Raw genomic sequence first — 22,316 nt, forward strand, 5'->3', positions numbered from 1 at the left:
TGGCGAACCCATGGACTGTAGCCCATCTGTCCATGGAATTCTCCAGGCAAGAATACTGGTGGGGGTTGCTGTGCCCTCCTTCAGGAGATCTTCCCAACCCAGGGATCGAACCCAGGTCTCCTGCATTGCAGGCAGATTCTTTACCATCTGAGCCACCAGGGAAGCCCTTTAAATGCCAGAGTAAGTATCAAGGCCTTAAAGCAGATAAGGCAGTAACAGAGTAACAGGTAGACTAGAATGCCTCTGGGCAGGTGAGGAAAAGGTGCCCCTCTGGTTGAATTGGGTGAATCTGGTCCCGATTCACCTCTGGGTGAATTAGAAAAAGACACTATAAGAGGGTGGTGAGACATGGACACGTGACATCTATGCTGCCAGCTCTGTCCTTCAGGGAGATGAAGCCTCTATCAGGACACAGGGCTTGTCACAGGGGATTTAAATTGGATGGTATCCCATTTTAAAGAATCTGCCTGCCAATACAGGAGATGCAAAAGGCGTGGGTCTGATCCCTGGGTCAGGGAAATTCCCTAGAATTGGAAATGGCAACTCACTCCAGTATTCTTGCCTAGCAAATTCCATGGGCAGAAGAGCCTGGTGGGCTACAGTCCATGGGGTTGCAAAGAGTTGGACATGGTGGGGCCACTGAGCACACACACATGAGCATCTCTGTTCATTGCTCAGCTTCACATCTGCATTCAGTTTTCACAAGTTACATTGCAAGGAGCGGTCACCACTGTACTAAGAAAAAGGAGTGGCTTCTTTCCAGCAGACCCAGCCCCACGCCAGACATCTGTCACCTACTTTGCTGGTTGTGTTCGTGTAAGTGCACGAAGTATGTGATGTTACGTGCAGGTGTTTGGAGACCTCGTCCCCCAGGGAACTTCCCTTTGAGAATCTCTGAACAGACCTTTCTGTCCACCTCCAGGTATATTCTCATTCTAAATTCAGTTTTTGAAACAGCGAGTTAATTTTGGTCCTCAAGGATTGCAATTTACAGAGTGTATTAGAAAAATGGCTCAGGATTCCTCTCCACTCCAAGAAGTATGGCCCCCAAACATCCTAGAGAGATGGCTGAAACAATGCTCACGGCTTATACATGAAGTAAACTGGTGGTCTTGTGAGATCACACACACACACACGTAAATTAAAATCTCATGGTCTCATAAGTTAGAAGCAGGTGGAAGTAGTTTCAGTCCCTTTCTCCCTAAATCTTAATAGGTTTTCAGAATTAATTCAGAAAATTGGAGCCAAACAACAAAATAAAGCGTCTTGGAAGGAAGTGACATGGACAGTGGTCTCCTGACGAAGTGATCAGAATCCCTTTTGTGTCTGACTGCTTGGAGAAATGTCTGTTCAAATGGATTTATTTTTCCCTTCAAGTGACGATTTCAAAGTGATTCCTTATCATTTAACCCAGGGACTTTTCTAAGGCTTTTGAGAGTCAGAATCAGCTGCCCACTGGCTGTCTAACTCTCTGAAGTCTTGAGTTCTTGTACAAGGATAAGACACCTGCAGGAGATGCTAAGCACACTGAACTCCAGATTGAGGCCACGGGGGGGGGGGGGGGGGGGACATTCGAGGACAATGACCTGAGCGGGTCTGGGCCTCTCCCTGGGGACAAGAGGGAGGGCTGGAGCCTTTTCCCAGGGAAGTCACTGGGGCGTGACTGCTATGAAGAAGGACATCTGTCAAGGCGTGCAGGAGACACTTAATATCACCAGCCCGGGTCCAAAAGGGGAAGACACGTTGTCAGATGGGCTGAAACAGCCGGTGCTCACAGTTTGTGAGGATGGGGAAGGGGAGGGAAAGCTCGGGCCTCAGAGGGCAAATGGTTAGGAGGGGGACGAGAGAAAATCTTTTTCTCTCTTGTGAACATGAAAACCACACAACTGGGCAAGACTCGGATGTACCCACTTCACTGAGAGGGCCTGGGAGCATCTCCCTGCTAACACGTTTCTTTCCTTTTTTGAAGTCAGATCCAAAATACAAAAAACTTCCTCCAGGAAGCTGTCCTGACTTCTCCTCCTTTATCTCATGCATCTTTAGCCTCTGTTACACGTGACTGAGGTGGTGCTGCGTTGACTTATATTCATGGATTTGATCTTTCCTAATGGCTGTTCTACTCCTGCATTTGGTTCAGTTCTGACCCTCAAAAGAAAATGAACTGCTTGAAGGCAAGGGATATTAGTTCCTATCTCCCGCCAGTGTACACTGAATGTGGACTTGTGCTCCATGAAGGACAGACCCTCAAAAATGTCCTTGCACAAATGACTGTGCCTGTCCCCTGACCCTGAAGCAGCCAAGTTTATAAAAGTTGCTTTCATTTTGCACTCTCCATTCTTATTACGAAGTTAGAAAAATCTTCTTAATATAAACCTCAAAAACTAAATATTCAGAAGATATTTCTTCATATGACATGTTTATAATGAAATGTACACAGACATAATCCTTCACACAAACCACTCTGGCATCTGGCTCCTGGTAACTGGGTCCAGGGCTCTGCTGATTCTTCAGAGTTGGAAAGGTTTTCCATTTCTCTCAGGAGGAAGGTCTATGGAGAAGCTGAGGCCTGATTCTGTGATTTCTCTGCATCAGGGTGTGGTATAATGCTGGCTTTTGGCGTAAGGACCACGGATTCAGTTGGGGCATCCTACAATTTCCTGATTATCTTTAGCAGAGAGGTGGCAACACATGTTTCAGGAGAAAGCATTGTGTAAGTGAAACTGGGTAAAGTGTGGGTGGGTCTATAGATAAGGAGATGGATAAATGTACTAGTTTGTATGTGGGGTTTTGTTTTTTGTTTTCAGAGAAACTTGGGAAAAACATGCCTGGCCACCAATCAAATAAAACACCACAGCACAATATGCAGACCAGTATTTAGAGGAGGAGGTGAAAACCCTCCAATGGAAAGAATTTTGCCACTGGTAAGCCCGAGCCTCTGGCTTCACATCCTTTAATCCACACTGGGTTTCTAGGGCCTCCCCCAGGAAGGAATGACCCACTTGCTCTTTCTGATCACAGTGGCATGAGGGGCTCAGCCTGCTGGCTTCTCTTCAAGGTGGACCCCAGCACCCACTTTATCCTTAAGGACACGTCCATACCAAGACTGGCTACAGAGTAGATAAAAGTTCCCTGAGCTGTCTTCCTGGTTCATGCCTAACATAACAACACTAGTCCTGCTAGTCACGGGCAGGCAGACAGTAGAAAGGTATGGGGCGGAGGGATCACAAAGCTTCAGAAATTCTACAAGGATGTAGCAGCATGAGGTCTGAGGCCAGACCAACCTTGGTTTAAATCCCAGCTGGGTTCACTCACTTGTCAGCTGTGTGACTCCTGTAAAATCAATAAACCTACTGGAGGCTTGATGATTTCACCCATGCAGTGGGGATGGGGGCAGGGATGGTGATGAACAAGAACTTCTGGAGGACTTATCAGGGCCAGGCCCTGCGCTGTCTGTGTTTCTGCTTTTCTTTAATCCCTTAACATCTCCAGATTGCTGGGAAAATGAAATTCAACCACACTTTGTATTTATAGCATCAAGAGCAGCACTTGAAATTAATAAGTGCTCAATAAATGTCTTTTGCAGAAAAGATTTTCAGCAGAGTGAGTCATGGCCTTAGACCTGATTCCCTTACTGAATGATGACTGAGGCTGCTCCTTCAACAGTCCTTCTGCCAGCACCTCTGGTGTAAATGAACCTGAATTAATGGTTCGGGTAAGGAAGATTATCATGATCATTCCCTTCTCTGAGCTCCATAAAACTTGCGTAGCTTCTAAAACTTAGATAGCAAAAATATAACCTATTTTATCCCCAGATAGATTATATTAACTCATTAGCAGGGCATCCCACATTCTTAAAAACACAGCACACATACAAAAGGGTTAATAGATAAGCCTTCTTCTAGCCAAACACTTCTAGGAGTCCAGTGGAGGACACTTAACAATCTTTTTGGCCTCCTTCAAGGTCATTCATAATTTTCCCCTGTGCTGGCTCTGCAGAGTAGTCCCTAGGCCTGAATGGATCAACATTGGGGTACCCCTGTGATCCGTTCTCAGCATTTCTGCAGTTTTCCCACAGTATTCAGCACAGCGCCAGGCACATAGTGCCTCCTGACCACATATACTGCGTTGACCAACTTCAAGCAACATGATGGTAAGCAGAAGTATTCCCACACATTCAAGGCATACCTTGGATAGTTTGTGCAATACTGGGTATAAATGTGGAACTCTTCACTCTGCAAGGAAACAAAAGAGATGTAATAGGCTAAAAAAAGAAAAAAAAGTAGAGACATCAACATTCAATGAAAAGTAAAAGATGTATCATTCATCCTTTAAAAGGTGTTGTTTTAGAAGTTGTTTTTCTAACCACCTTGGCCTGTCTTCTGAGTCCCTGCGGCAATCATTCATGCCGTTTTAACTACCTTGATTTATACCTAGAATCCACATGCACTTGGACTCATTTGAGATCATTAAATGCTTTTTTTTTTTTGAGGCTAATTACTTTACAACATTGTATTGGTTTTGCCATACATTAACATGAACCTGCCGCGGGTGTACATGTGTTCCCCACCCTGAACCCTCCTCCCACCTCCCTCCCCATCCCATCCCTCTGGGTCATCCCAGTGCACCAGCCCCGCGCACCCTGTCTCATGCATCAAACCTGAACTGGTGATTTGTTTCACATATGATAATATACATGTTTCAGAGCCATTCTCCCAAACCATCCCACCCTCACCCTCTCCCACAGAGTCCACTGTTCTATACATGTGTCTCTTTTGCTGTCTCGCATACAAGGTTATTGTTACCATCTTTCTAAATTCCACACATGTGCATTAGTATACTCTATTGGTGTTATTCTTTCTGGCTTACTTCTCTCTGTATAATGGGCTCCAGTTTCATCCATCTCAATAGAACTGATTCAAATGTGTTCTTTTTAACGGCTGAGTAATATTCCATGGTGTATATGTACCACAGCTTTCTTATCCATTCATCTGCTGATGGGCATCTAGGTTGCTTCCATGTCCTGGCTATTATAAACAGTGCTACGATGAACATTGGGGTGCACGTGTCTCTTTCAATTCTGGTTTCCTTGGTGTGCATGCCCAGGAGTGGGATTGCTGGGTCATATGGCAGTTCTATTTCCAGTTTTTTAAGGAATCTCCACACTGTTCTCCATAATGGCTGTACTAGTTTGCATTCCCACCAACAGCATAAGAGGGTTCCCTTTTCTCCACACCCTCTCCAGCATTTATTGCTTGTAGACTTTTGGATAGCAGCCATTCTGACTGGCGTGAAATGGTACCTCATTGTGGTTTTGAGATCATTAAATACTGATTGAGCATCTGCTATGTTAGATGAATCTGAAGGCAGATAGGTAGAGGAAGACAGTAGGGTTTCTGTCCCCAGGTGCTCATGGTCCTCTGGGCATTTGCAGTGTGAGAGAGAAATATAAGCAGATAATTTAAATATTAGGTGGTCAGAACATGCTGGAAGTTTGTGCAAGGGGATACTTTCAAGCCCTGTGTGTGCAGCTTCCTCTGCCCACTGCCTTTCCCATCTTTTTCACTGGACAGACACGAGGCACCTTTTACATTGAACTGAGGCTTTATTTCCTCTCAAGGGACTTTCTTGAGTTCTCGGACTGAGCCAATTGCTGCTACCTTGGGGTCCCACAACACTCGGTGCCAACCTATCTTACAGCCTTTGCCAAATGAGCATGACATTTTTTGCGCATCTGTCTGCCACTCTATACTGTGAGTTCCTGCAGGAGAGGGGCCATAGTGTGCCAGCCTGGCACATAATGTTTTTTGAACTAATGAATGCCCCTGTCTCCTATGAAGCTGAAAATTATTTGAGAGCAGGATCCAAGTCTACTCATCTGTACATCTAGCATGGCAGCGATGCCTCAAATGCATTAAATGTTCAGCTAACTAATGGGGGCTTCTTGCCTTATGCTAAGGTTCCCTTATCAACAAACTGATTCCAGGTTCCCTTATCAACAAATTCTAGACATAGTATCATTTCACTTACTTGTAAACACTTTAGTATATATCTTTAACATGAGGACTTTAAAAGAGAAACATCACTACAATGCTATTATCATCTTTAAATAATTCCATGGGAAGGACTGGGAGGTTGAGATTAGCAGATGCAAACTATTACATATACAGAATGGATAAACAACAATATATTTACTAGTATATATCTACTGTATAGCACAGGGAACTATGTTCAATATCCTGTGATAAACCATAATGGAAAAGAATATGGAAAGAAATATATATGTAAAAAACTGAGTCACTTTGTTGTATAGCAGAAATTATACACATTATAAGCCAACTTTACATCAATAAAATGTAAATAAATAATTGCATAATACCATGAGGGTTCATTATCACTATTCCTACTTTTTATTTTCTTTTTTAAAATTATAGTTTACTGCTTGCTCTGTATTTCAAACAACATCCACACACAGCAACTTGATATTGTTGATATCTAAGTCCCTTCTAATATATAAGTTCTCCCTCTCATTTTCCCCCTGCAATTAAGTTGAAGAAACCAAATGATTTGTCCTGCAGTCTCCTGCAGTCTCAATTTTGCTGATCATGTCCCTAAGGCTTTCTTTACTATGTTCTCCTGTCTTCCACGTTCCTTGTGGTTTAGAAGAGGCTTGACTGGATTTAGGTTCCATAACGTGGCCCAAGAACATCATAGACTTGATTGTACTTAAATTGAGAGGCATAGGAGCTGGTTCTCTCTTTCTGTGATGTTAATAATCACTGGTAATTACTGCTTAGGTCTTTTAATTCATGCTGCTGCTGCTGCTGCTGCTAAATCGCTTCAGTTGTGTCCAACTCTGTGTGACCCCATAGATGGCAGCCCACCAGGCTCCCCCGTCCCTGGGATTCTCCAGGCAAGAACACTGGAGTGGGTTGCCATTTCCTTCTCCAATGCATGAAAGGAAAAGTGAAAGTGAAGTCGCTCAGTCAAAGTGTCTGACTCTTAGCAACCCCATGGACTGCAGCCTACCAGGCTCCTCCGTCCATGGGATTTTCCAGACGAGAGTACTGGAGTGGGTTGCCATTGCTTTCTCCATTCTTCATTTATTAGCCAGATTTTTTCCAAGAAAGGAACTGTCTTAGATTAGTTACCCTGCAGTTTGTGGTTTGTATGGGAAAGACAGGATAAACGCTCGATTCCTTTCCTTAATTTTCAAAATAATGCATCGGCTCTCCTATAAAGGACTTGGGTTTTTTAACATCACTGTGAATTTCATGAATATAAACATATTTCATGACTTTCAGTTGTTTTTAGTTAGCTATCTTTTTACTGATGCTCAAATGATCCCATCTTTGGCCAATAGGAGCCTTTTCTTGAGTATCTGTGACCTGACCTACAGTCTCCAGTAGCGCCTTGCTTTCTGGGGTGACACGATGTTTCAGACCCTCTTGCACATCTCCCTCCCACACTCGTTCTCCATGGAGCCAGGATTCCTTCACGTAGGAAACAGTATGTGGAAACCACAATCTGAGCGTTAGCGATGCTCTTGCTACCAGGTTAATTATTATTTCTAGGCCTTCTCAGTGAACAGAGTTAGAAATATGGTGTTTCTAAAGCTAAAACACATGCTTAGTTCATGCTAATTCTTGCAATTCAGATTCAGGACTAGAGTGTTTCTAATTAGCCTCATTCTTAATCTGTATTTGCTTTGTCTTGCCAATTCCAGTTCTCAATGACACAACTGTGAATATTCATTTCCTTTATCCCACAATACACACAATTTTGGAATAACAATACTGAAACCATCATATATGATATCATTACTGAAAATGGTTAAGGATGTATTTGCTGTATTTTGCCCATAGCATATTTTTTAATTGATTGGCATTTCCTCTGTGTGGTCAAGCTACAAACTGGATTCACAGTTAGGTTCATTGTTTCAATCTGTTTTCATTTTTTGAAGGCTGTTTTAAACTTTGTCTCATAATTATGTAAAATAAATACATGGTTTCAAAGTCAACTCTCCAAAGAAATGCACACTTAGAGAAGTCTGGCTTCTATGCCTTCTCATTCTAGTCCATTCCCTGTCTTTCCTCTCTGGAACCAACTTCTAGTCTTACAGTTTATCTTTAAAAAATTTTTTAAAACATACACATTGAAATATAAGTATAACCTTCCCCATTTCTAGATAAATAAAAGCAAGCTATGTCAGTGATTCTCAAACTTCAGCATTAGAATTACCTTGAGGGCTTATTAAAACACAGATTACTGGGTTGCACCTCCAGAGTTTCTGATTTGGTAGGTCTGGGTAGGGCCTGAGAATCTGCTTGCTAACAAGATCCTATATGATGTGGTCCAGAGACCACACCCTGAGAACCGCAGTGCGAGACTCCCCACCCCAACCCCTTTCTAGTAGTATATAGAAATATTCTTTATTTGCTTTTACTGCTTTGTACTGCTATGTTATGGGGATATGCCATAGTTTATTCAACCAGGTTTTGTTCATGAACATTTGGGCTGTTTCCATGTATTGCATATTTCTATCGGTGGCTCAGTGGTAAAGAATCCGCCTGTCAATGCAGGAGATGCAGGTTTGATTCTGGGTCAGGAAGGTCGCCTGGAGAAGGAAATGGCAATCCACTCCAGTATTCTCGCTTGAAAAATCCCATTGACAGAGCAGCCTGGTGGGTTACAGTACATGGGGTCGCAAAGAGTGAGACAGGACTAAGGATGCACCTTATATAGGTTTATAAATTGTAACAATGAGTACTGTGAAGTATAACATCACCTTTGTTGAGACTTTGTCACTATATCTTTAGAATAGATTTCTGGAAGTAGGATTGCTGGAATGAAGAGTGAATTCAGATGTACTTTTCCTAGACATAGCCAAATTCCCCTCCAGAGGGTCTATTTTATTTTCCCACAATTATAGGAGTGTCTGTTTCCCCATTGCCTTGCCAACATGGTATGCTGCCAAATTTTTTAAGCATAGTATTAAAAAAAAAAAAAACTAAGTTGCCAAATTTTAAAAGTTAAAAGATAATTTTTTTTTTATTTTTGGCTTCTCTTGAAAAAGTATTAGATCCACAGGCCCTAGGCCTACAGTTTCACATAACACTTCTGTCCCCAAGACGTAAGTACCTCGACGCTCTGGCCTCTGCCTGGGCCCACTCATGCACTGTGTTCGTCAGCTTAGCTCCTGAAGGCACTGGAGTGTTCCACCTTCCCCAGGGATAAGAAAGGTACAGAGACTTGCTCAAGGTCTTTCGGGAAATTAACATCAGACTGGAGTGCCCCTCTCTTTCTCTATTCTTTGGTCTGGGATTGCGCTGTATTCCCCCACCGTGGAAGCACAGAGTCTTGACCACTGGACCACCAGAGAAATCCCTGGAGCTGGTGTGTTCACACTCACACTTTCTTGCTTTGTTCCTGCCTCCTGCCACACTTAGTATGGGGTTGAACAGCTATTTGGCTCATTTCCTTAAATGTAGCATCATATGAAATACCAAACACAATGGCCTCAATAAAAATATTCTAAATTACATCATCTTCATGAGCTACCCTAAAAATACCTCAAGGCTTCTCTGCACAACCGAATTTTGGGGCATTCTGTGACACCATGGCTCTGTTTCTGTCTTAAATTAGGCAGTTTCGATTTAAATCACTGATCTATTCTTAATATAGAACCAAATGCATACTTGATCTTGAATTTATGAGCCCTGTGGACAGTTCAAATAATGGCTTTACACAAAAGCCAATAACTCCTACTCAGTTAATCCCTGAATAACTATTTCTTATGATATATGCACTCAAATCCTTTTCAGAAGTATTTAGGGAGAAAGAAGGCAATGAGAGAAAATTATATAAAAATAGATATCTTCTTCTCACTATTTAACACTTTCAAGTTGCAATTAGTGATGATGTCAAAATAAGACATTTAATCATGAAAGAACCAAAATAAAACGATCAGGGCCAACTGAAGACAAAGGGTGTTTGAACGTTTCCTGAATGAAAAATCAGAAAATAGAAATCTGCATGATTTTAGGGTTTCTTCTGCCATAATGTTAATGTTTCCCCACTCCATCTCTTTCCTTCCCTCTCCTTTTCACACACACACACACACACTCGCTGACGACAGAGCAGTTTTCACAGGCTACTGAGAAAGGCTTACTCTGTAAGGAGACATTGATTTGTGTGTGAGCATGCTAAGTCATTTCAGTCGTGTCTGACTCTTTGTAACCCTATGGACTATAGACCACCGGGCTCCTCCGTCCATGTGATTCTCCAGGCAAGAATACTGGAGTGGGTTGCCATGCCTCCTCCAGGAGATCTTCCGGACCCAGGGGTCAAACCTGCGTCTCTTATCCCTCCTGCCTTGGTAGGGGGTTCCTTATCCCTAGCGCCATTTGGGAAGCCCAGGACATTAATTTGAATAGACTCCAATCATACCTACTATCTGATACCAGCAGTTTCCTGAGGATAATTTCAACAAGTGGCTCGTGTGTGTGTGTGTGTGTGTGCATGTGTGTGTGTGTGTGTGTGCATGTGTGTGTGTGTGTGCATGTACACACACATGCCTGAGCACTGAGAGGAGACAGGCTCCAATGAGGAGGGGGCCACGCATCAGGTGAAAGGAGGCGGCTAAGGGAAGTTGGGCCTCCGAAGACAAACTTCCCTCCTAAATGTCACCCAGGGTCAGCCTGGCTGACAGTCAAGCTAAGTGACGGAAATGAGAGTGGAGTGAAGGCAGGAAGCCACGGAAACCCGTTCCAGGTGTTTCCAGAGTCCTAAGAGCAGGCGAGCGCTCGGTGGGCGAGAGCCTGGCCTGCCTGGCGGGGCCGTTCAGCCTCCCGAGAGTGGCTTCTGCTGCGCTTTGCTGGTCTTTTCTGGGCAGCAGGTAAGAAGGGCTGCGTTCTCCTCTTGTCAGGAGGGATTTCTGTCGCCTAGCCATACCACAAAAGCAAGGTCAAAGTTGACTCTCCGTGTAAGCCCCAGTGACTCAGATAAAAGCAGACGGCAATCGCCAGCTTCACCTCTTTCATTAAGCCCCTCAATTAAAGCAATTTTCCACTCCTCCCCAGAGGTGAGCAGCTGCTTGTGTTCCACAAAGTGTAACATCTTCTAAATTTCAGGGTGCTGAGTGAGAAGCAGGCTGTGCCAGACCCACACACACCCCCTCACTATTCCCTGCTCACACACACGAGTGTGGAGTGCTGCAATCAGTCTTCCAATTAAACTTGGCAATATCGCAACAAGAAATCAGATTTGGGAGTTGGCAACCTGGCGCATAAACAAACTTTTATGTGAATAATTAAACCAGAGCTAAGCATATGCTGGACCGTCTTTAATCAACTTGTGATTACAGTTACCAGAAAAGCCCCAATGTTTCCGAAAGCTTCTATGTTGTTTATTCACTGTGGTTATTCTAACACAGCTTCTTTGATACACTCAGCGTTATCTTTTACCCATTTCTCCCTCTTTCATTTTCCTTCTCTTTTCCAAATTCTTACCCTTCACTGTGACACAAGCCACTTGGGAGAAGAATTGTGTGTGTAAGCATGTGTGCACAAACATTCTGTATGTTAACACATACCCTGCCACCCACAAAGTCAGGAGTGTTTTATATATAAGTCCATCAACTGCCTTTAAGGAGCCCCACTTGAGTAGAACCAAGAGTGTTATGTTTGGATTCAAAACCATTGGATCATCAGAAATAACCTTGTGGAATAACCCTGGAACCTGGTCAGGCTGGGGGGACGTCTCCAAGTTCACATTGGCCTCCGAGACTCTAAATGAGGTGCTAACTCTCAGTTGACCCAAAAGCGCCATCATGAACTTCGCTTCAACCTTTGTACATTTGAAACCACAACTGTAAAAATTACATGAAGTTTTGCTGGAAAAACAATTTCTGCTAGAAGGTTTCCAAACAAAAGCTGCTGAATTTTTAGAGAAACGTAAGATAAGATTCTATTTACAGTAGGACATCAAATAAAAGTCATGTTGTAAAGGATTCCCTTGTATGTTTCAGAATTCTCTTACCTGGGTATAGAATTTAAACTGACTGTCATTTAAGCTTTAAAATTCAAATCCCCTCCTTGCATTTTTTCTAAGCCATCAGAGCAAGAAGAATGTAGGAGAATTAAAGGGCATATTTAAGAGGCAGGAGATTAACTCTGTTCTGTTTTTCCACTAAATGAATAAGCTAGTGCCATATATATGTATATATATATGTTTATCTATATATATGTAACTATATACATATACATATGTATATGGCAGTATAGTAAATATATATTTATATAAATGTAAAGTATTTATATTCTTACAGATTTTTATAACTGACCTAGTCATCTTTTATATGTACTTATTTTTCTAACATTCTTCTATTCTGGACTCTCCTCTTCCCAAGCTTAAAGTTTTTCTTAGGACAGATATGTGGCATCACTTAGTTATTCCACAAGTTCTGAAACAACTGCTAAGTTATTGGGGTCCCCAGGTGGCTCTTGTGGTAAAGAACCCACCTGCCAATGCAGGAGACGTAAGAGATGTGGGTTCCATCCCTGGGCTGGGAAGATCCTCTAGAGAAGGGAATGGCAATCCACTCCAGTATTCTTGCCTGGAGAATCCCATGGACAGAGGAGCCTGGGGGACTACGGTCCATGGGGTTGCAAAGAGTCGGACACAACTGAAGTGACTACACAAGCATGCACACAATTTACTGGGAAGTGAATTTTTTTTCCTGGTTAGTGGGGAGAAAAATACCCTCAGAGTGAGAGAGATTAGTGGTGAACTTCATCCAATGTGGAACACATCGGTCATCTTAACTTTACAATGAGAACAGTGTGTCTCTGTCTCTGTCTTGGTTGGCTCAGAGAGATGAACCCTGCTTACCTTGGACACAAAACACTCTGCTATGGCCACAGGATCATTTTCACAGTTTTCCAAGTCTTGCAGAAGTTCACTAAAAAAAAAGAAAAAAGAATGTATTAGGTTGTGGTCTGAGGGTTGAGGACGTTTTAAATAACTTAGAAGTTTAAACACTTACATGGCATTTATAAGGAACCATTTAACTGGATATCTGAGGTTTTGTCATTACATCCAAGGCTTAGATAAGTGACTTGCCTGAGGTCATGCAGGAGCAGGGGTGTAAACAGAGGTCTGACCTGCAACTCTGCCACCCAGAGATAAGTCCTACTCAACATTTCAGTCTGTCTGACATTTGTCAAAATCTGCACGCATGCTCACACACACTCATTCATCACATAGCTTTCCAGGTACCAGACAGTACACAAAGCACTAAGAACAAATACACCAGCATGTCTCTTGGAGCTTGGAATCCACCGAAGAGTCAGACATGCAGTGAAAAATCACACTGATTTACACAAAATTATACATGGAGATAGTGCTCTAAAGGAAAAATATGTCAGGGGAGAAAATCTCTTTCTTCAGATGAAAATCTGTATTATTTATTTTTATTGATTCATTAAGTAACTGAATGCCATTGCACTCTCTGGATGTAGCATCATTAATGTAACTAATCTCCCATGGCCGCATATAGTTCTATGAATGGGATTGCTGGGTCACGGGGCATTTTCATTCCAAACATTAACACATTCCCAAATTACATTCCATGGAAGTTATATTAATATGTATTTTAATATGTTAATTGTTTATTTTAATTATCTGTGTATCACATAGTTAATAAAAATTTAAACAGTTCTTCAGGAATTGTGATAAAAATAGCTGTACAGTTGCTTGCTTTCTGTTTCCCCTTCTCGACTACCACTCCCTGGAAACACTCTCAACTTTTAGCCATTTCAGCTATAGGTATCTGGGTTTCCAAACATGCTGGCAATGCATTTTCATTACTTTTCAGTCTTAGGTATTTACTTCATAATTTCCCCTAGCTCCCTTTCTTCTCATCTTTCTCAGCAAACTCTGTTAGGAAATTTAATTAGATTAAAAGCCAGAGCTTACATTTTAAAGACTATGTAAATATTATTCTCAGCTAAGCCTTGGAGTATACCATAACTACACTGCCTTTCTTGTACAACCATGTTTTCCCTGGAGTTGAAATGGTCTTATGTTTGTTTGTTTTTTTTTCATTTGTTTGTTTTGTTTTCAAAGTTGTTATTGTTCAGTTGCTAAATTATGTCCAACTCTTTGTGACCCCATGGACTGCAGCACCCCAGGCGTCCCTGTCCTTCACTATCTCCCAGAGTTTGCTCAGATTCATGTCCATTGAGTTGGTGATGATATCTAACCATCTCATCCTCTGCTGCCCTCTTCTCCTTTTGCCTTCAACATTTCCCAGCATCTGGGTCTTTTCCAATGAGTTGGTTCCTCACATCATGTGGCCAAAGTATTGGAGCTTCAGCATCAATCACTCCAATGACTGTTCAGGGTTGATTTCCTAAGTACAGCCTACTAATGCACCTTCAAACTTTGCGCCAAAAGTGTAACTCATGTCTCACCAAGTTCAAACAGTAGAACATTATGGGCTGCATTCTCTCTTAGTGACCCCCTTCCTAGAGCCATCTGTCCTTCCAGTTCCACCTGGACAGGTACTCTCTGGGTCTGCTGGGTCCTCTCTTCAACACCATCCTGATGATGCCCTTCCCATAGCTCTTGCATTGGATGCCCTGTTTCTTAGATACCATTTAGGCTATAATCTCTCCTTTGGGAGAGTCTTCCCTCCAGCAGCTTTCTGAGTAGGGGTAATAGGCAGTGAATTTTCTGAGACTCTTTCTGCTTCAAAATGTTCTCCCTTCACACTTGACTGATAATTATCAATGGATATAGAATTCTTGATTGGAAGTTGTTTTCTGAGTATTTGGGGAGACATCTGCTGTTGCATGGATTCTAATACTACTATTGAGAAGTCCAACATCATTCTGATTCATGATCTACGTTACAAGTGACCTGTTTTTCTATGCTGGAAGCTTTTAGAGTTTTCTCTTTGGTAATTAGTTCTGAAATTCTGTGATGGTTGGTTTTGAGGTGGGTCTTTTTTTCATACACAGAGGCAATTTGAATATTTGGGAAGTGTTCTTGATCATCAGTTCTCAAAATGCTCCCTGGGTTCTTAAGATCCCTTCAGGAAGTCCAAAAGGCTAATATATTTTATAAAAATACTTTGACTCTATCAGATTTTTTATCTTCATTCTCTCGTGAGAGTACAGTGGCCTTTCCAGAGGCTACATGACCTGTGATATCACAGATGGAAAGCAGAAGCCGATATGAGAATCCAGCTGTCTTCCAGTAAGTCAAACAGCAAAGAGATTTGTAAAAATGTAAAACAATTCCAAAATGCAAAAAATGTTAATGGGAAGAGTAGTAAGTTTTTCTAGAAATCTGTGGATTTATTATTATTATTGAATACATTGATATTTTAATAACTTCTTAGTTTTAATATAAGAGCCTTTTGATGAAGGTGAAAGAGGAGAGTGAAAAAGCTGGCTAAAACTCAACATTCAGAAAACTAAGATCATGGCATCTAGTCCCATCACTTCATGGCAAATAGATGGGAAAACAATGGAAACAGTGACAGACTATTTTCTTGGGCCTAAGAATCACTGCATATGGTGATTGCAGTCATGAAACTAAAAGGTCCTTGATCCTTAGAAGAAAAACTATGATCAACCTGGACAGCATATTAAAAAGTAGAGACATGATTTTGCCAAAAAAGGTCTGTCTAGTCAGAGCTATGGTATTTCCAGTAGTCATGTATGGATGTGAGAGTTGGACTATAAGGAAATCTGAGTGCTGAAGAATTGATGCTTTTGAATTGTGGTGTTGGAGAAGACTCTTGAGAGTACCCTGGACTGCAAGGAGATCCAACCAGTCCATCCTAAAGGAAATCAGTCCTGATTATTCATTGGAAGGACGGATGCTGAAGCTGAAACTCCAATACTTTGGCCACCTGATGCAAAGAGCATACTCATTGGAACAGACCTTGATGTTGGGAAGGATTGAAGGTGGCAGGAGAAGGGGATGACAGAGGACAAGATGGTTGGATGGCATCACTGACTAAATGGACATGAGTTTGAGCAAGCTCTGAGAGATGGTGAAGGACAGGGAAGCCTGGCATGCTGCAGTCCATGGGGTCACAAAGAGTCAGGCACGACTGAACAACTACAACAGTTTTAATTTATATTATGGTAGATAAAAACATCATAAATCATAAACAAAAAAAACTTTTAGGGCACTTAGCAAGTTTTAAGCATATATAGATCACGAAAGTGAAAGTTTAGTTGCTCAGTCGTGTCCGACTCTGCGATCCCATGGACTAGCCCACCAGGTTCCTCCGTTCACGGGATTTTCCAGGCAAGAGTACTAGAGTGGGTTGCCATTTCCTTCTCCAGAGGATTTTCCCAACTCAGGGATCAAACCTGGGTCTCCCACGTTGTAGGCAGATACATTACCATCTGAGCCACCAAGGAAGTCAGATCCTGGGGCCAAAAAGCTAAGGAACAGAGGTTCTTGAATTACAGTTTTAATATTTCCTCCCCTACATTAGATTAGATACTCTAGACTATCTCATTTTTTCTCTATTTTCCATCTTCTTGTTTATTGTTCTGTTTTCTTAGATTTCATCTTTTATTTTCTATCGCTTCTATTGGATTTTTTCATCTCTATTATCTGATCTTCAGTTTCAAAGTGTGTAAGTGTGTTTACATGTTCTTTGGGTACTTATGTTTCTATTATTTTATGGGTGCAAAAATGTTCTCATATTTATAAGGAGGTGATAATGATGACAATTGTTATTTTGGACTTAACTTTCCTGCTCTTTGCTATCTGCTCCACAATCATTTTAATCATTTTGGCTTCTGTCATTCATGTTAGTGGTTCACCCCAAATATCTGGGGATTTTAATTTGTTCTTTCTTACTGGCAGGTAGGGCTTCCCTGGTAGCTCTGCTAAAGAATCTGCCTGCCAGTGAAGGAAGTCTAGTTTTGAAGGTAAGATACCAGCCAGCCGTAAGGTCTGCACAGAAGCGTAGTTTTACATAGCGTGCTCCTTACTCAAGCCAGTGATTCTCAAACATTTTGGTGTCAAGATCTGCTTGCTGCTGCTGCTGCTAAGTCGCGTCAGTTGTGTCTGACTCTGTGCGACCCCATAGACGGCAGCCCACCAGGCTCCCCCGTCCCTGGGATTCTCCAGGCAAGAACACTGGAGTGGGTTGCCATTTCCTTCTCCAATGCAGGAAAGTGAAAAGTGAAAGTGAAGTCGCTCAGTCGTGTCCGACTCTTAGTGACCCCATGGACTGCAGCCTACCAGGCTCCCCCGTCCCTGGGATTCTCCAGGCAAGGACACTGGAGTGGGTTGCCATTTCCTTCTCCAATGCATAAAAGGAAAAGTGAAAGTGAAATCGCTCAGTCGTGTCCGACTCTTCGAGACCCCATGGACTGCAGCCTACCAGGCTCCTCTGACCATGCGATTTTCCAGGCAAGAGTACTGGAGTGGGTTGCCATTGTCTTCTCCACAAAACCTGGTTACCTTTTAAGAATTCTTTATGTGGATTATATCAATACTTATTAGAAATTAAGGCTGCTATGTAATTTTAAAAAGACCAATTCATTTAATTATATATTTAGCACATGTTAATACAAGTAACTTTTTTGTGAAAAATAAATTTTATAAAACAAAATTTAGTGAGAAGAGTAGTATTGTTTTATATTCTGCAAATCTCTAATGCCTACTTAATAGAACACAGATGGCTGCTCATGTCTGCTCGCCGTTCAACAGCCTCACACAAATATATCATTGGAAAAGGTAGAAGTATTTTAGTAGCCTCTATGGATATCTTTCTTTGATAATACACTGAAACTCAACAAGTGGTAGTTTCTTAGTTTGCTGGAGTCTGAAACCATATAATCCTATATCCTGCTACACTGAAATCCACTGATATATCTTGCACTTTGAAGGAACTTTTACCAACGCATGATTTCAGTACAGACCCAATTTCAAATATTCTTCCCTAATATTTCACAAAACATACCATCTGTAAGATTATTTTTGTTTGAATATATAGTTCTGATAATTTTATCAGTATCTTTTATAGAAGGATGCGCTTAGTTGCTCAGTCGTGTCTGACTCTTTGTGACCCTATGGACTGTGGCCCACCAGGCTCCTCTGTCCATCTGGATTCTCCAGACAAGAATACTAGAGTGGGTTGCCATGCCCTCCTCCAGGGGATCTTTCCAACTTAGGGATCGAACCCAGATCTCCCGCATTGCAGGCAGATTCTTTACCATCTGAACCACCAGGGAAGCCCTTTATAGAAGGATGGCTGTGTTTAAATTAAAGATAGCTGAAATTTCATCACTGGGATCTAAATACTGGAAGAAGTAAAATAAAAGGTCAAACAAAAAGAAGAGCTAAAAAGGCAACATATCTGAATCAGTGTGTTCCACTGTAGGAGGATGGAGTGCTCTGGATGTAGGTTATGTAACCAGGTTTTTCAATATTCTGTTTCTAAGGAGAGAAGAATTTTGAGCCGAATCTATCATATTTTTCATACTTCCAAGGCTTAAGAGAAATACTCCTTGAGAATATTTAGGTCCCTCTGTTCTCAGTGTTACACTCATCAAGCTCCTCTTGGAGCTTTAATTTCATCTCCAGCTTGGATCTCCTGGTAGGAACAAGTGTCTTCAGGACCCACCCAGGCTCTAGTATAGCTCACCTGTAAACAAATGGCATTCATTGCTCAAGAACCAGAACTGGGAGGGAGCTCAGATCCCTTCCAGTCCTACTCCCAAATTTTAAGATGAGGAAAACAGGGCTCATAAAGGGGAAGTGGCTTACCTTAGGTCACACAGCAAATAATTAATAGGCATAGCTGGGCTTAGTATCAGGGCTTGTGAATCCCAGTCCCGTACTATTATAAACACACCTATTGAAAGGTTTATTTTTCAGCTTGACTCAGGAAAGCTGAGGGCTCGTCTCCCACATCATGGTGTCTTCAACCTGCTAGCGCCTACCTGGGAGGCCTTGTGTGAGTCATCTGGGCAGCTTTCCTTTCCAACCCTTTTATAAAATAATGGAAACAGTGAGGAGGCGGTAGCCTGATTTCCTTCACACTCCTGTCATCAGAGCAGCCATCCTGATACAGCTGGCTGACCACCCTGTTAGTTCTCCATCCAACACAGTCATTACTGAAAGCTTCGTTTATCAGGGGCTATTACAGGCAGGAGGTGATGGGTAAAGAGCACAGACAAAAGCTCCATCCTACAGGTGCTTAAGTTCTGATCAGGGGTGATAAATGTTAACAACTGAAGAAATAAAGAGCACAATGTAAAACAAAAGACAACAAATGTCGGCAAGGATGTTAAGAACTGGAACCCTCATACATTGCTGATAGGAATGCAAAATGGTGCAGCCACCATGGAAGCAGTATGAAGGTTCTCCAAAAAAAATTAAGAGTAGAACTAACATACGATCCAGCAATCCAACCTTGTGGTATGCTATGCTCAGACAGTCAGTTGTGTCCTACTCTTCGTGACCCTGTGGACTGTAGCCCACCAGGCTCCTCTATCCATGGGGTTTTCTAGGCAATAATAGTGGAATGGGTTACCATTTCATTCTCCAGCAGATCATCCCCACCCAGGGATCGAACCTGGGTCTCCTGCATTGCAGGAGGATTCTTCACCAACTGAGCCACCAAGGAAACCCAATCTTGGGGTATTTACATAAAAAATTGAAATCAGGGTCTTGAAGAGCTGTTAGCACTACCACATTCGTTGTAGAAGTATTCACAACAGCTAAAATGTGGATACAACTTAAATGTCTGTGAATGGATGAAGATGAATAAGGAAAATGTGGTATGTACGTATATGTATTTGTGTGTATATATATGTGTGTGTGTGTGTGTGTGTATACAGTGAAATATTAGTCTTAAAAAAGAAGGAATTCTGTGACAACATGAATGAACCTTGACATTATGCCAAGTTGAAAAAAAAACAAAACACCAGTCACAGAAGGACAAGCCCTGCATGATTCCACTTATATTAGAAATCTAAAATAGTCACACCCATAGCATCAGATAGTAGAATGGTGGTTACCAGGGGCTGGGGGTAAGAGTAAATAGAAGAGCTATTACCTAAGATGCATCAAGTTTCAGCTAAATCAGATGAATAGGTTCTAGAGATCTGCTGTAACATAGTATCTAAGTTAACAATAACATGTGTGTGAAAGTGGCTCAGTCATGTCTGACTCTCTGAAACCCCATGGACTATAGACCTTGGGGCTCCTCTGACCATGGGATCCCAGGCAAGAATACTGAGGCATGTAGCCATTCCTTTCTCCAGGAAATCTTCCCCACCCAGGGATTGAACCCAGCTCTCCTGCATTTCAGGCAGATTCTTTACTGTCTGAGCCACAAGGGAAGTATTGAACACTTAAAAATTTAAGAGGGTAGATCTCATGTTAAGTGCTGTTATTATAATAAAATAAAAATTAAGAAGAAATAAAATGTATTCCTTTACCAGTAGAAACTCATACACCGTAGTACAATATTGCTTACTAAGAATGCTTATGTGAAAAATAGCAAAGGGTTGGTTTTACTGAAAAGCAAAACAAACACAACAGAATATAATACTGTACTACGTGTTATGAGGGGCTGGTGGCTCAGTGGTAAAGAATCTGCCTACCAATGCAGGAGATGTGGGTTCGATCCCTGGGTCAGGAAGATCCCCTGGAGAAGGAAACAGCAACCCACTCCAGTATTCTTGCCTGGGATCCCATGGACAGAGGAGCCTGGTGGGCTGCAGTCCATGGGGTCACAGAAGAGTCAAACATGACTCAGCAACTAAATAACAACAATGCCTTATGAAGGAAATAAAGAAGACAGTGTAGCAGAATGTGCCTGAGGCTGGCTGGGTGGGTGAAGGAGCACTTGAGCAGTCCCCAATGTTCTCTGAGGAGGTGATGTCTAAGTTTGGGGAGGATTTGAAGAGAAAGTCATTTAAGAAATTGGTCATGAGTCTAAGGACAGAATGAACATAGTGTGTTTTTGTGGGTGGTACAGAAAGGAACCCACCAGCTGCTGTTTGGTGAACAACAGGGCGTGTGGGAGATATGGAAGACAACTAGCTATAAAGTAATACACCATGTACTATGGGAACACAGATGGGGCCATGGAAAGAGGGATGTCAAGGACTCCATAAAGACTAGACACAGGCTGTCCTTCTAGAGTTACAGCCTAATGGGGTGGAGACTAGCTTTCTCATTGCATCAGTGAAACTAATGAACAGCTTTGCAAGTACATTAGCAGGAAGAAGTGACTCATAGATTGTGTTTTGTACTCAGAGCTAAAGTTAGAGTCATTCTACCTTCAGATCTGGGGTATTTTCCCTTTTCCTGCAGCAATTGTTCCAAATATTTCCTCCCTTTTGTGTAGCATTATGAAAAAAGAAAATATTATTTCTTACTAGAGTTCATATTCCTTGTTTGGATGGACAGTTAAAGGAAACAGAGTTCTCTTTTACAGAACATATTCTATGTAAGATTTTCTCTGACTACTGATGTGTACTTGAACTCAGGAACTGTAATAAGACCTTGAAGATTCTACTGCCTTCCACTGAACAAGCTTCAGGAAGGGGTCTCACCTTGTCTGCAATAGACTCTAAGCTCCATTTCCTTTTCCCACCCAATCAAGTAGGTCAGTTGGTATTCACAGAGGTACATATGGATTAGGAAACAGAAAATGGAGTGAGATTAATAGTACCAAATGCTCCATTAAATTCACTGGTACACTACCACTGTTTTTTTTTTTTTTTTTTTTTTTTTTTTTTTTTTTACCACTGATATTGAAAAGTCTACTTGAAAAAAGTCTATGGGTAAAAATATATTTCTACCACTGGGCAATAGTTGAAGACATTTTGATGGTATGAAAATCCAGTAACATAAAAGATAACTGCTTCCACCTTGCCCTGACTTATTGTTATATGTGTCCCATGGTTTGGGATGTTCAAGCTGGACTGAGAAAAGGCAGAGAAACCAGAGATCAAATTGCCAACATCTGTTAGATCATAGAAAAAAAACAAGAGAGTTCCAGAAAAACATCTACTTCTGCTTTATTGACTATGCCAAAGTGTTTGACTGTGTGGATCACAAGAAACTGCAGAAAATTCTTCAAGAGATGGGAATACCAGACCACCTGATCTGCCTCCTGAGAAATCTGTATGCAGGTCAAGAAGCAACAGTTAGAAATGGACAGGGAACAACAGACCGGTTCCAAATCAGGAAAGGAGTACATAAAGGCTGTATATTATCACCCTGCTTATTTAACTTATATGTAGAGTACATCATGTGAAATG

General features: G+C 41.8%; 1 protein-coding gene across 1 annotated transcript in view; it reads right to left on the reverse strand.

Moving 5' to 3' along the window:
• Positions 1–22,316, reverse strand: part of PLEKHG1 (pleckstrin homology and RhoGEF domain containing G1) — a 246,633-nt gene that overhangs the window by 37,670 nt on the left and 186,647 nt on the right. The window contains exons 5-6 of the mRNA XM_065931122.1: positions 12,889–12,958; positions 4,186–4,232 (exon numbers count right to left, since the gene is read on the reverse strand). Of these exons, the coding sequence (XP_065787194.1) occupies positions 4,186–4,232; positions 12,889–12,958 (117 nt within the window). The remainder of the gene's footprint in view (positions 1–4,185; positions 4,233–12,888; positions 12,959–22,316) is intronic.

This window comes from Muntiacus reevesi, chromosome 3 (genome assembly GCF_963930625.1).
Source record: "Muntiacus reevesi chromosome 3, mMunRee1.1, whole genome shotgun sequence".
Classification (NCBI taxonomy): domain Eukaryota; kingdom Metazoa; phylum Chordata; class Mammalia; order Artiodactyla; family Cervidae; genus Muntiacus; species Muntiacus reevesi.